The 15,112-nt window shown below is 34.0% G+C and overlaps 1 protein-coding gene across 1 annotated transcript in view; it reads left to right on the forward strand.

Moving 5' to 3' along the window:
• Positions 1-15,112, forward strand: part of NRK (Nik related kinase) — a 144,762-nt gene that overhangs the window by 69,710 nt on the left and 59,940 nt on the right. Inside the window, exons 5-7 of the mRNA XM_049644148.1 lie at positions 6,164-6,220; positions 7,560-7,631; positions 14,933-15,058. Of these exons, the coding sequence (XP_049500105.1) occupies positions 6,164-6,220; positions 7,560-7,631; positions 14,933-15,058 (255 nt within the window). The remainder of the gene's footprint in view (positions 1-6,163; positions 6,221-7,559; positions 7,632-14,932; positions 15,059-15,112) is intronic.

Here is a 15,112-nt window from a genome sequence, read left to right on the forward strand (position 1 = left end):
ACCTCCCTTCACACTTTGAGTATCCCTTCTCACTCACCTTTACCTTGCTCACCGTTCCAGATACCTGCTACCTTCCTTATGGCTACAGGATAAGATTTCCTGGAACTCTTCAGACTCTAATCCTTTCCTTTCTCCACCTTCTGCCTCCATCAACACTTAACTATTCATTACCATTCTTATAGTTATCTAATCTGAGCATCTAACTCATGCTAAAGTGTTAATGACAAATAATAACTCAGTATGTCTTTCTCTCAGCTAACATTTGAATAATCAGGGAGTTTTATTACTTTAATAAAATTGAGGACATAATGAATGATTTTGTGTCAGGTGGTGGGGTGGAAGAGGGAATTCTTTGACTACTTGACCTTTTATTGCCGCTAAAATTATATTATATCGTATGTATCTATTAATAATCAAACTTGAATAAGTTGAATGAGCTTGATGACAAGTCAAAGAGATGCCTGAGTTGAAGATATAGATTACTTGATTCCAAATGTCAATAGGTTTGAACTTAGTGTCAAGAATGGCTACAAATCAGTTACTACATATCATCTTCTGTTATTCAAATATGAGAGGGCCTGTGAGCTTACACAATAGATTTAAGCAGTAGTTTCTTTTCATATAATAAGAATGAGAGCTAAGAGAATCTTTTTCTCCTTGCTCTCTAATGCTTGAGAATTAAAAAGTCGTTTTTTGCATGCAAACTTTGTTTCAGGAATCTTTGTTAATACAGTGCAGATAGTGGCTCCTGTATGATATTAGTGGTTTTATTGATGATAGAAAGAAAATAAAAACCCCACATTTATAGTTTAAGGCTTTCCTTGTGATTTTCCTGTATAAAATTCACAAGGACCAGTGAGAACTGTGAGGTTATTTAACACTCAGTCTAGAATCCAAAACCAAAATTCTTTTTTTAGCATTTTCTCTGTGTTTTCAACAATGGTGTATTAAATTAATTTCTCATAAAACATTTGTTGCAATTGAAAAACAAGGCACATCCTAGAAATTGGTTTGCTGGTCTTGGTTCAATATCTGATTGAGGGAGACAATCTGTTTATGACAACATGGCCTTCTGTTGAGATCACAAAACAGCTTCTATATGGCCAGGGAACCACAAGATGGCACCACTGAACAATTAGTTTATCTCAAGATGACTTCTACATTCTTTAGATAAACACTTGAGAATAATGTTATCCCTTTTCAAAACCAACATCAGTCACTTCTAATGAATAGAGTATGAAAGGAAAAAATAGTAACTGTACAGTGGAGAAACTTGGCAGACATCACTTTAACCAAGTAATCAAGGTTAACATCACTGGTGATCATTCATACCGTATACTCCTGACATGATGTGGTGAGAAGGGCACTTCACTTCTGTGGTGTTCTTTCCCCAAACCCATAACCTCAGTCTAATTTTCAGAAAACTTTAAACAAACCCAAAGTGAGGTATATTCTACAAAATACTTGATGAGTACTTTTGAAAAGTGTCAAAGTCATGAAAAACAAGAAAGAAGACTGAGGAACTGTCACAGATTGCAAAAACCTAAGGAGATATGACAGCTAAATGGAATGAGATATCGCAGTTTGGGTCTTACAAAAAGAAAATTAGTGAAAAAACTGGAGAAATCTGAATAAGGATTATGATGTAGTTAGGAGTATTGTACCAATATCAATTCTTAGTTTTGAAAATTGTACTCTGGTTATATGAGATGTTAACATTAGAAGAAGTTGGGTAGAAGATACATAGAAACAAAGATCTGCATGATCTTTGAAACTTTTCTCTAAGTCTAAAATTATTTGAAAATAAAAACTTTTAAGTCAAGATACAGAAGGAACTCTCCAAAATACTAGGTTAACAGGCAGCAATTTTCCATTTATTTATTATATGGATATACCAGACTTAAGCTTGCATAATGGTTAGGCATATTAACCCAGTATATGGTTTCATGATCTAGGTTTTAATTTCTCTACAGACACAGTGAGCATGTTTACCAAACATTATGATACTTTGTCTGACAAAATATGTTCATGCAACTTTCAAATGAGAGAATAAATCACAGATAATAAGAACCAAATTGATTATCTCTGCTTTATGGCCATTGGTGGCACCTTAAAGACATTCAATTATGTCACTAAATGTGTGTCATGAGTATGATAACTGTGTATTCTAGCTTTTTAAAAACTCTGTGGCTTACTAACCACTGATCAAATATCTTTGCCAACTAACATGGCAAATATTTGTGTTGCACAGAATAGTACTTTAGCCCATAAATAACCTTTGAGAATCAAGAAAGGAAACATTTATAACTCCTTTAAAGGATGTGTGAGAACCAGTTTTCATCACGTTGTATTTGTGCATACCAATGTAAGAAAATTTTCACTAAAAACGCTTATATAAATGATTAGGGAAACACTTTATAATTCTTGATAAGAGCTAAATAAATAAAAATATTAATGTATATTTTCTTCCAGAGATGCAGATAAATGTCGGAGTCTCCAACATATTCATATATCCACATGCAAAAGGATGAAATTGGACCCCTATCTCATACCACTCACAAAAATTAACTCAAAATGTGTTAAAGATTTAAATAACCTGAAACTGTAAAACTCCTAGAAGAAAACATAGGGGAGAAAACTTCTTGACATTGGTCTTGGCAATGATTTTTTCGGTATGACACCAAAATCACAAGCAACGAAAGCAAAAATAAGTAAGACTACATCAAAGTAAGCCTTCTGCACAGTAAAAGAAATCATCAACAAAATGAAAAGGCAGCCTACAGAATGGAAGAAAATATTTGCAAACCATCTATCTGATAAAGGGTTAATATCTAAAATATTAACTTCCTTTTTCTGATCAATCAATAACCTACAAATTTTCCTTTCCTTTAAAATTTTTGGTAGCTGTCATGCTACCTTCAAATTTTCCTTTCCTTTAGATTTTGGTAGCTGTCATGCTTCACCCAAAACTGCTCACCTGATTCTAGACATTTCCTTATACATTAATTAGTCGTTTCTTCTGAACCCTATCCCAAGTCCAGCTCAATCCCTTAGCTTAGTTGCTATCCTTCTATGTGTACCAATTTCTTAGGGCTGCTGTAACAAATTAACACTAACTGGATGATTTAAAAGAAAAAAAAACTGTTCCTTCACAATTCTGAAGGCTAGAACTGTGAAATCAAAGTGTCTACAGGGCTATTATTCCTCTCAAGTCTGTAGGGAGAAAGTTTTCCTTGCCTGTTCTACCTTTGGGTGATTGCCAGAAATCTAATTCTTCCTTGACTTGCATACATATCAATCCAATCTTCTCCTTCTCCATATCTGTGTCCAAATGTCCCTATTTTAGAAGGACACTAGTTATTGGTTTTAGAGCCAGCCCCAGTCCAGTATAACTTCATCTTAACTTGATTACATCTGCAAGGACCCTATTTTCCAAAACGTGCACATTCACAGGTACCAGTAGTTAGAGATTCAGTGTATATTTTTGGAGGACACAATTCAACACATAACACTTTGACATATAACTCTTTCAGGCCTGACCTCATAAACTGAAATCAGCAACCCATGCCACTTGTAATCAGTGCTACAACCATCTATCCAGTATGATTATTTAATGCTTAGTTATTTGGCAAGAACTGGAGTTAAGTCAAGGTGCCAGCATTTCTAGAGTTATTCTAGTTACTGGAAAATCTTCTGATCCATTTCTGACACATGACCCCATTTACAAATTGTGGCATGCTCAATAAAATTGAAGTAACCTTAAACACATGAGATTAAAACCTATCAGCTTTAGGGCACCTGGGTGGCTCAGTCAGTTGAGCATCTGACACTTGATTTCAGCTCATTGTTTGTGGGATTGAGCCCCATGTTGGGCTATGCACGGAGCCTGCTTGGGATTCTCTCTCTCTCTCTCTCTCTCTCTCTCTCTCTCTTTCTTTCTTTCTCTGTCTCAAAATAAATAAATATGTTTAAAAAAACTATCAGCCTTATCAGTGGGGAAAAATAGAGAAGTGTTGACACTCTTATGTAGCATGTAACATTAGTGGTAATGGTAGAGAATTCTTTTCCTTTTGATTTTCTTTGATCAGTTGGCTTTGTTTTGATGAGAGGACTTGTAAGAATCATCTAAAAATAGTATTCATATACTTCAAAGTGTATACTTTATAAAAGAGATTTGACAACAAACAAGTAATATATTTAAGGATCACATTTCTGAAATCAATCTTTTGCATTTACTCACTTGACAGGTTACCCAAGATATTAACAGTACTATTGAGACACACCACCCCTCATTTGATCATTCTATAAGTAAAAAAGTGTTGCTGTCTTTCACATGAGATCTGTGATTAGTAACAGTCCTTTGGTTTGAATACCCTTGTATTTCCTACAGCTATGGCAACAAATCCACAAATTAAGTGGCTTAAAACAACAGAAATTTATTCTCTTATGTTTCTCAAGGCCAGAAGTCTGTAAGGCCATTCCTCCTCTGAAGGCCCTAGGAGAGAATCCTTTCTTCTCTCTTACTAGATTCTAGTTGTTGCCAGCAATCCTTGGAATCCCTTAGCTTGTAGTTGCATCACTCCAATTTCTCCTGTCTTCACATGGCCATCCTCCCTTTGTGTGTGTGTCTGTGTCTCTGTGTCTGAATCTCCCTCCCCTTTCTCTTACCAAGGCAGCAATCATTGGCCACTTTAATGCAGTATGACCTCATTTAACTTGATTACATGTGCAAAGACCTTATTTTCAATTAAGGTCACATTCTGAAGTTATCAGCCTAAATTTGGGAGAGACTGTAATTCACTACAGCCCCCAAATCAAATATTCTTCTAGAAACGGCATTATGTTTTAAGTTGAAGCTCAACTCATATCAACACAAAATTGAATTTTGGGGGCTCCTGGGTGGCCCAGTCAGTTGAGCACCTGACTCTTGATTTTGGCTCAGGTCATGATCTAACAGTTCGTGAGTTCAAGCCCCACATTAGTCTCTGTCCTGACAGTGCAGAGCCTACTTGGGATTCTCTCTCTCCCTCTCTCTCTCTCTCTCTCTCTAAATAAACTTTAAAAAACGGATTTTTTTTCTATGACTACAAGTTGAAATATATTAAAAGGCACCAGCCACACAATGAGAATTCATATTCCAAACATCTATATCCATTTTTGAAAATTATAAATCTATAACTTGCATTTACATTTAGGATAAGATTAAATTTTGGAACTCATAACATTTTCAATGAGAAAGAATCTTTCAGAACTTCTTCCTTTCATAAATATCATTGGTTCTTAGGACTGAGGGCATACCAAACGGTTTACAGTCATTGAATTACTTATGTATCACTCTTACCTATGATCATTATGGAAAAACCTGTTTAGTGTATACGAGGGTCCAGTGGAAAGATGTATCTGTTTAATACCACATAATCAGTTGAAAAAATGTTGAGTATTAACATCTCCTTTTTTCCTATCTTCAATCTGAAATTTTTATTTTCCATTTAAATTCTCTGGTGCCATGTAAACCTAGACTAAATATACTAAGAAAGCAGTACCTTCAAATAGCCAACTATGTCCACTGTTTAATACAAACACAAAAAAGCAAAACTACTCCATAAACTTGCTTGATTTTTCAAGTCAGTTGGTTGGAGTTTCTTTAAAATATTCACAATTTGATTTTTCTGTTCTCTATGTAGTACCTGATATTTCATCTCTGTGTAATATGCTATATTCCATAATAGGCTACAATGTTTTAACTTAATTAATTATTTAATTAAAATTTTTAAATTCCAGTTAACACACATTGTTATATTAGTTTCAGGTGTACAATATAGTGATTCAATGATTCTATATATTACTCAGTGCATCAAGATAAGTGTACTCCTAATCCCCTTTACCTGTTTTACCCACCTTCCCACCCACCTCCCTTCTGATAACCATCAGTTTGTTTTCTATAGTTGAGACTCTGTTTCTTGGTTTGCCTCTGTCTCTCTTTTTTTTCACTTCACTCATTTTTTTATTTCTTAAATTCCACATATGAATGAAATCTTATAGTATTTGCCTTTCTCTGACTGACTTATTTCACTTAGCAGTATACTGTATCCATTCATCCATTGATGCCTGCTTCTTGATTATATACACGGCATTTAATGTTTATTACTCTCCTGTGTTTCAGGGACTCCATGAAAAAACTGGTGCATTTACAGCTGTTAAAGTGATGAATGCTCGTAAGGTAATGTATCTTATCCATATATTGTTGAATTTAATGGTATCCTATGGACTTAGATACACAGCTCAGAAAATATTGTATTTGTTTTTCATCATTATTATACATAATTATAATTATGTTGATCTAGATTTATTATATGTGTCATTTAATATTATTTCTATCCATAGTATATTATCTTTATTATTGATTTATTGTAGTTATACATAAAAATGTTTCACTCACAACAAAAAGTCTACATATTTTGGTATTCTATAAGAATAAGGAAAATATCTATATTCCTGTATATTTCTAATTTATTATCTTTTTCTAAGGATAGCAAAGAGGAGATTTCCTCTAATGTTGTGTTAATCCTTCTGTGTTCGATCATATACTTTTCCCTGTCCAATCTTTCCTTTTGAGAATTGAGGCCATTAGAGTCTCAATGAAAGGTAGAAGGAAAGAAATTGTCAGAGATGCACATTTTTCAGACATTTTCTGACAGATGAGCAAGAGAGACAGTTTAATTGGCATTGTTCCTGCTAACATTTATAAAGTTGCGTCATGGTTCATAACATATTGTCATAGAATTTGCTAAGTACTGATTTCTGTCTTCTTTCTTCAGCATGAGTGCCTTACTTTCTCTAGATAATATTAGCATGAACATAGCAAAAGTCAAAAAAAATTTTCACTTCACTATACCTTAAAGAAAAATTCTCAAATGTTATGTTTTAAAAACTATACATATTTACTGAACCATTGTCAATGCCATAAACTGTTATTTTTCAATTTGTGCAAGGAGTGAATTGCTGAAACTATTTAAAGAGTTGCATGCTTTTTATTTTGCCAGTAAATGTCAAATGTTGCAAACCAATGTTAATTTTAAGATATTTTGAGGTTTTGTGGATTTATTTTGCCCTACAAATCATGGCTTCCAAACAATCAGCCCAGTACTTTTTTAGTGAGACTATCTAACATACTTATTATCCTTGTTTTGACTTGAGAGACCTTTGACTGACATTTAATCTACATTTTAGATACTCTAACTTTTGAAATATTTAAAACTCATTTTCAGACCATAGATAGTTTCAATTACTGTGTTTTGTAAGGAAAAATAGAACTTTACTAACATCTAATTGTAATTTTTCCATTAATATGGTAGTTAAATCTGTTATTTTGAATTTGGTGCCAATTTTCTGGATATATAAGAATCTGATTTTTAGGTAAAATTATTAGTGAAAATTGAAAGAGGAATAATATTATGTCACTCTTACATTTGATGCCCAAAGAACACAAAGTATTTAAGAATAAATCATTTTCAAAGTGTACTAGTAGGTCTAATAACATTTTGTTCTTGGTTTTGCAGACCCCTTTACCTGAAATAGGAAAACGAGTGAGAGTGAATAAATATCAAAAGTCTGTTGGATGGAGATACAGCGTGAGTACAGAAAGTCTCCTTTAGCTCCCAAGTTGTCTTTCCTTTAATTTTCACCTTTAAACTAACCCTTGTATCATTATCTTTAGAAGGCCATAACTAAAATATTCTTGCCTGGAAGTGATAACATATTATCTTTTAACACATTCACATAGATCAATCATTATATTTGAACACTAACATCGTCAGAAATCAGGGGCTAGAAGAAACAGTTCCTTGAATAGGTAAGTGTTGAAAGCAGGTGAAGGATTAATTATATCCACAGAGTATAGAGCACTCTAGCTGAGTAGCAACAAAGGAGATGATGAAACCAAGAGCAAATTTTGCCTTAAATTGGCCCTGGTAAGGTCTTTTTTATACCTTTTACATGGTATTCCAGACTGATTGGTTATTCCCCCATTATGATTCTAAGAAACATTGCTATTGTATATGAGTTAAATGAGGACTACTCTTTTTTTTATTGTAAGAACAATAGCAGACAGAAAACCACAGCTATCCAACATAAAAGTCTTCAGATATCTGGCACAGTACTTGAATACATAAAGGAGTGGAAATGCTTTGTACTTGAAGCTCTTTAACTTCCTTACAAAGCACTCTCTATGACTAATAATTTGCTAGCTCTAGAATACAATCATACAAAGAAAATTCTTCTTCAGTAGATGTTGGTGACCTATCAAAATATTGTATGAGCCTAAAAGCAGAATTCCTGTTCTTATCAATTTTATTAAAACTTTTTAAACTGTTTATTTATTTTTGAGGGAGAGAGAACATGAGCAGGAGAGGGGCAGAGAGAGAGGGAGACACAGAATCTGAAGCAAGCTCCGGGTTCTGAGCTGTCCGCACAGAGCCCAATGGGGGGCTCGAACCCTCTAACCGAGAGATCATGACCTGAGCTGTAGTTGGATGTTTAACCGACTGAGCCACCCAGGCACCCCATTATCAATTTTGTTAATTGACCTTTTTTTCTTACACTTCTCCTCAGCTGTCTGGTATTCAAATATTTCAACCTTTTGTGTCTTAATAAATATGCTCTCAGGATTTAGGATAACTTTTTCCATTAACCCAATCACATTCAGAGAAAGTTTGTATTTATATTAGAAAGGTATTGGCAAACAGCTTCTTGATTGATCTAGTAAGTACCAGGCTCCTGTTTTGTTTACAATGTATCTCTGGAATCAAAGCCTATCCAAATAAAAGAGGTAGTACTGATTAATCTAACACACTTTGGTAGATCAAGAAGCTGCAAAGTGTAAGGTATGAAAAATATAATTGATTAATTTTGGTTTCATCACACATTTCTGTTAATAAGTTCCTTTAAAGATCTTTCCCAAACCCTCTCTGGTATTCTTTCCACAAGGAAAAATATTTTGGTTCTAGAATGGGGTGAAATTATAAAGGAAGTTGTCGCATCCTTGAGCTGTCTCTTTCTGACAAAAATTAGGATATTCAGGCCACGCTGGGACAACTGGCCCTGAGCCAGGAAATGCTATAGCATCATATTACTGAGATATTTGTGAGAGTTTTAAATTACCTACTTGGCCTGATGGATATAATGTACTTATGTGTTTCTCACAAGCTCAACTTCCTGTTAATTGAGAATGGCAAACACACTAATGCTTTTCAAACATATCTGATCTTGGTTTATTGGTTTTGGGAGAGTTTACATTTATGTGGGAAACTCACTCTTAAAAGTTTTTGTAGTTGGGAACTTTGAACTCTCTGATTATATATTTTAGGAAGAAAAATAACTGCTAGCTGATCAGTCAATTAGTATTTATAAATCATCTTGAATCCTTTGGGATAAGAAGGTTGTGACTTACACACACATCTCTTTGAGTCAGGGGTTTATGGAAATAGCAATAATGTGGAAGTCCAGACACACAAATCTAAATCCCAAGTCTACCACTAAACAGCTAAGAAATACTTGGGAAACAGGTCTTACTTCTCTAGGCCTCAGATTCCTCATACGTAAAATGCACCAGAATATTTGGCCTACTTATAAACAGAGTTAAAAATATGGTCAAATGCAACTGCATAGCTGCCTTGAGCCCAGCCATTCTTCTATTCTTGCTTGTGGACATGACCTTTCTAACTCAGAAGGAAAAAAAAAAAAGCTCTATGATAATCAAACTACCAAACAAGTTAAAGGACTCAGGCTGGCCCCTGCTTCTCTTTTACATGTTCTTTGTGTTCTTACCCTCACACCATCATCTCATTCTTATTTACTGCACTCTTTATGAATTCATGTTCCTTTCAACCCAATGATGGTGGCTTGCTAGGTACTGACAATGCCCATGTACACATAGAATTGCTAGTTCCTGAGGTTTATTTCTATACAATGGCAGATGTTGTTACCATTTCAAAGGACAGCCATATCTGAAGTAAAGCAGAAAGTTCAATGGTCCTACATGACAAGAATGAAAGTCACGAGGATCAATTTTTAGCTTTGTAGAAAACAGGTTAAGGGAATTCAAAGAGAACTTATTAACTGAGCTTCCTTGGGAGGCTGGGATGACACTGGAACCTGGACTTCTATATGATTCTCATGCTACAAGTTAATTGTTTTATTTATTTCTGCCTTTATGACACAATAAGTACAGAGAACCTGGAGAAACCAGGCCTCATCCCCTTCTCCCAAAGACAAATAGGTGTCTAGATTTTTTTTTTTTTAGTTGTTGAATATTTATGGGTAAATCCACTGGAAAATCCCAGAGAAATGTTAAAGAATGTTCTTCAGCTGCTAGCCATTTCTCTGAGATTTCAAACTTTTTATAAGGTATTATGAAAACTTGGGGACATTTCAGAACCTAGTACATTGCCTTATATTTATTTTATAACTATTTTTTAAAGTCTAATTACACTATAGCTAAAGATTAAAAACATTGCTCATCTTTCCTACTGGGTCTGAGAGAATAAACTAAGAAGGAAAATGATAACTGACTAGATATATTCAGCTACCTATTAATTTCAGCTAAAATATCTATTTCCCCCTACCCCCAGGTCATCAAGCCAATATAATTGAAGGAAATTCTGGGGAGAACTAAAGATAAAGGTTAATTCCTTAATTTCTTTTCATGCCAGTTGGCCCTTTCTGATTCATTGCCCGAAAGAAGTCAAAGGTATCCTTTTTCACTGGATTTCAGAATAGGAGCTCAACTGTATTTTTAATTTAAAAGTGTTCTTTTCTATTTTTAATTGTTGAGGAACCTCCATACTGTTTTCCACAGTGGCTATACCAACTTGAATTCCTGCCAACAGTGTGTGAGATTTCCTTTTTATCCATATCATTGTCAACACTTGTTATATCTTGTCTTTTTAATTTTAGCCATTCTACTGAATAAAATAAGTAGGACTGAGAAAGACAAATACCATATGATTTCATTCATATGGAATCTAAAAAAGGAAATGAATAGACCAAAATCAGAGTCAGACATAAATACAGAGAACAAAGTGATGGTTGACAAAGGGGAGGAGGTGGGATAAAATGGATGAAGGGTAGTGGGAGATACCGACTTCCAGTTATGGATGAGTCAGTCACAGGGATGAAAAAGGTACAGAATTAAGGAATATAGTCAATTATATTGTAATAGTGTTGTATAGTGACAGTTGGTAGTTACACTTGTGCTGAACATAGTATAACATATAGAGAAGTTGATTCACTATGTTATACACCTGAAACTAATGTAGCATTGTGTCAACTATACTCAAATAAAAAAATTAATAAAAAAAATTCTTTTTGGTCAAAAAAGTCTTTACATACTACAACATATATTTATTTTGCACAATAACAGTACTCTTGAAAAGTTATATAAATGGAACCTTTATAATGCAGTGAGAGAGCTTTTTTATTTACAATCAAATGAAATTTAGAGCTAGTAGGCATTCAAAAGACCCAGGTAGTGAATTCTTTTGTCAAGTGGGAGATCACTACCTGAGCCATTTTATATCACCCTCAACTTCATTATACATTATCCTGTATTCATCAATGATTGTGTCATTCATGTTTGTGAATCTTATTTCCTTGTATGTAAGTTCCTTTAAATTAGGAATATTATATCTAAATGCATAAACCAATGATATGCTCATCGGAAATTCCCAACAATTTAAGTTACTTTTTTGTAAGTTAATATTTTAAGATATTTTTCTCCAATGCATTGCATCTGTATACATATAAAGTGTCATGATTTTTAAATTATTGAGAAGGAAAAAGCTGTTTTTAGATTGGCTGTTACAGATTAGTTAGAATAGTTACAGATGGATTATGGAAACTACCTGATTGTCACGGTACAAGGGGACAGCTAAATCTTTAGGGAGAGAGAATAGCTTCCCATTTCACTCCACTATAACAAATGTGATGAAAGTAAAAGCTGATGTTGTAGATTAGGGTAAAAAGTGGAGAAAGGTGTACAGTTCTAATAACACTAGTGCAAGTGAGAAGGTGAAGTAACATAGATACTGTATGATAATACCTTACATTTATAGCATTCTTCTTTCAAGAACTTCAAAGAACTTTAAATATATTGTCCCATTTGGTTCTACTAATATTCCATTTAGATAGGTAATGGCTAACTTCCATCAGACTTCGGAGGATAAATTCAACCTTGGGAAAATTAAGTAAATTTCCAACTTTTAGCTATTTGTTCTAAAACCCATGTGTCCTTATGCCCAGTGTAGATGCCCTTTTCTGATGACATCATACTGTCTTCTTCTAGAAATAGCTCTTAAAATTATGTATTCTACCTTGGTGAACCCATCCAAAAAGATAGCTTCAGTTATCACTACAGAGATAATTCTCAAAAACATACCTTTAGCCCTGACCTATACCCTGAGTGGCAGCCTCGTATCTTTATTCTATGTAATTCTACACATCCATAGAAAGGAAGTGCATTTATTCTTATTGATGTAGAAATGTGTGCTTTGGGTATTGAATAAGACATGCGAGTTGCAGAGTAGTGAAATATATATATTCTGCAGGAATAAAAATGTCTGGAGGAATATACACTCAACTGTTACCATTGGTAGGAAGAAATGTTCAGTGATTGTGAAGTACTTACATATTTTATTTCATATATGTAAATATATTTTATCCATATGTATCACTGTTGTGGTTAAGAAAATAAATGACTTTAAGCATATCTTTTAAAAAAATTAGCACAGATCAAACCAGTACCTTTGAAATGCAGTGAGTCAGAGGGGCACCTGGGTGGCTCAGTTGGTTAAGCACCCAACTCTTGATTTCAGCTCAGGTCATGATCTCACAGTTTGTGAATTCAAGCCTCACCTCAGGCTCTGTGCTGACAGTGTGGAGCCTGCTTGGGATTCATTCTTTCTCTCTCTGTCTCTCTCTCTCTCTCTGCCTCTCTCTCTCTTCAAAAATAAATAAATAAACATTTCAAAAATGCAATGAGTCACAAACCAAGTCAGTGTGGTTACATGTATAAGGATAGATATACAGATCAATGGAATAGCACTAGTTCCATATACCTATGGTCAAGTGATTTTTGACAAGATAGCAAAGACAATACATGGGGAAAAAATAGTCTTTTCAACAAATGATGCTGAGATAAGTAGATATCCAAATGTAAAAGAATGAACTTAGATCCCTACTTTATTTAACAATTAAGGGGCGCCTGGGTGGCTCAGTCAGTTGGGCGACCTACTTGACTCAGATCATGATCTCACAGATCTTGAGTTTGAACCCTGCATCAGACTCTGTGCTGACAGCTCAGAGCCTGGAGCCTGCTTCCAATTCTGTGTCTCCCTCTCTCTCTCTCTGCCCCTCCCTTGCTCTACGTTCTGCCACTCTCCTTCAAAAATAAATAAACATTAAAAAAATTGAAAATTAACTCAAAATGATCAAATACCTAAATGTGAGAACTAAAACTATAAAATGCTTATTAGAAGAAAACATTGGGATAAATATTCATGACCTTAGTTTTGGCAATGGATTTTTAGATATGACACCAAAAGTATAAACAATAAAATAAGAAATCAATAAATCAGATTTTATTAAAATTAAAAATTTTGTTTCTCAAAGAACACTATCAAGATAGTGAAAAGACATCCCACAGAATGAGACAAAATGTTTGCAAATCAAGTACCTTATCAAGTACTTGGGTCCAAGATGTATAAATAAATCTTACAATTCAATAATGAAAAGACAAATAACATAATTAGAAAACAGGGGCAAAGATTTTCAACTAGACATTCCTCTGAAGATCATATACAAATGGCCAATGAGCACTTGAACAGATCATTAATATGATCAGTGATCAGGGAATTTTAAGCCAAAACTACAGTGAGATACCCTTGACACCCACTAGGACAGTTATAATAATAAAACAGAAAATAATATGTGTTGATTAGGGTATGGAGAAATTGGAATCATCATTGCTGTTGGGAATGTAAATAGGTGCAGCAGTGGGGAAATGATTTGGCATTTCATCAAAATGTTAAATACAGAGTTACTATTTGACCTAATAATTTCACTCCTATGTATATACCAAAAAGAAATAAATATATATATTCACCAAAAAGAAATAAAAGTATATATTCAAATAAAAACTTGATATGAATGCTCACAGCAGCATTATTAATAATAGCCAAAAGAGAGAACTAACCCAAATGTCTATCAGTTAATAAATGGAAATGAAAATGAATAAAATAATGATATATTTTGCAATATGGGCGAAACTTGGGGAAAAAAGTTAGTCACAAAAGTCCACATATGAAATGATTTTCATTTATATAAAATGTCCAGGATAGATACATCTGTAGAAATAGAAAATATATTAGTGGTTCATTAAAGCTGGTATGTGTTTGTAGGAGAATTTGTGTGTGATAACTAAAGGGTATAAGGTTTCCTTTTGGGGTGATAAAAATATTTTAAAAGGGATTGTGGTGATGGTTGCATAATTCTGTTAATACACTAAACACCATTGAATTTTCACTTTAAATTGACGAGTTGTATGGCATGTAAATTATATTCCAATAAAACAGTTACAAAATAAACAAAATGTAATGATTCTTTTCAGTGAAAACTTTATACAATGGCCATTGCTGCTGGTGTAGGGATCACACTTTCAGAACCACTAAATTAAAAGATCTTCATTTAAGCTTTATTTTCTCCAAAATTCCCGGTTAACCAGAGATCTCCATTCTCTGATAATTCTAGTTGAGATTATATTATAAATTGCTGTGGGGTATAATGGGTGGCCATAGAATTTCCTTTGTTCTACTCTAGGATCCCATAGTCATTAACTGGCATAGTTTAGGAACTTTATTGTCCATTGTTTATTCTGCAGGATGAGGAAGAGGATCTCAGGACTGAACTCAACCTTTTAAAGAAGTACTCTTTCCACAAAAACATTGTGTCCTTCTATGGTGCTTTTTTCAAGCTGAGCCCCCCCGGCCAGAGGCACCAACTTTGGGTATGTATTTAACCTTGATCTTATTTCCAAAGACTAAATCTCACTTGAGGAAAT

Source organism: Panthera uncia, chromosome X (genome assembly GCF_023721935.1).
Source record: "Panthera uncia isolate 11264 chromosome X, Puncia_PCG_1.0, whole genome shotgun sequence".
Lineage (NCBI taxonomy): Eukaryota > Metazoa > Chordata > Mammalia > Carnivora > Felidae > Panthera > Panthera uncia.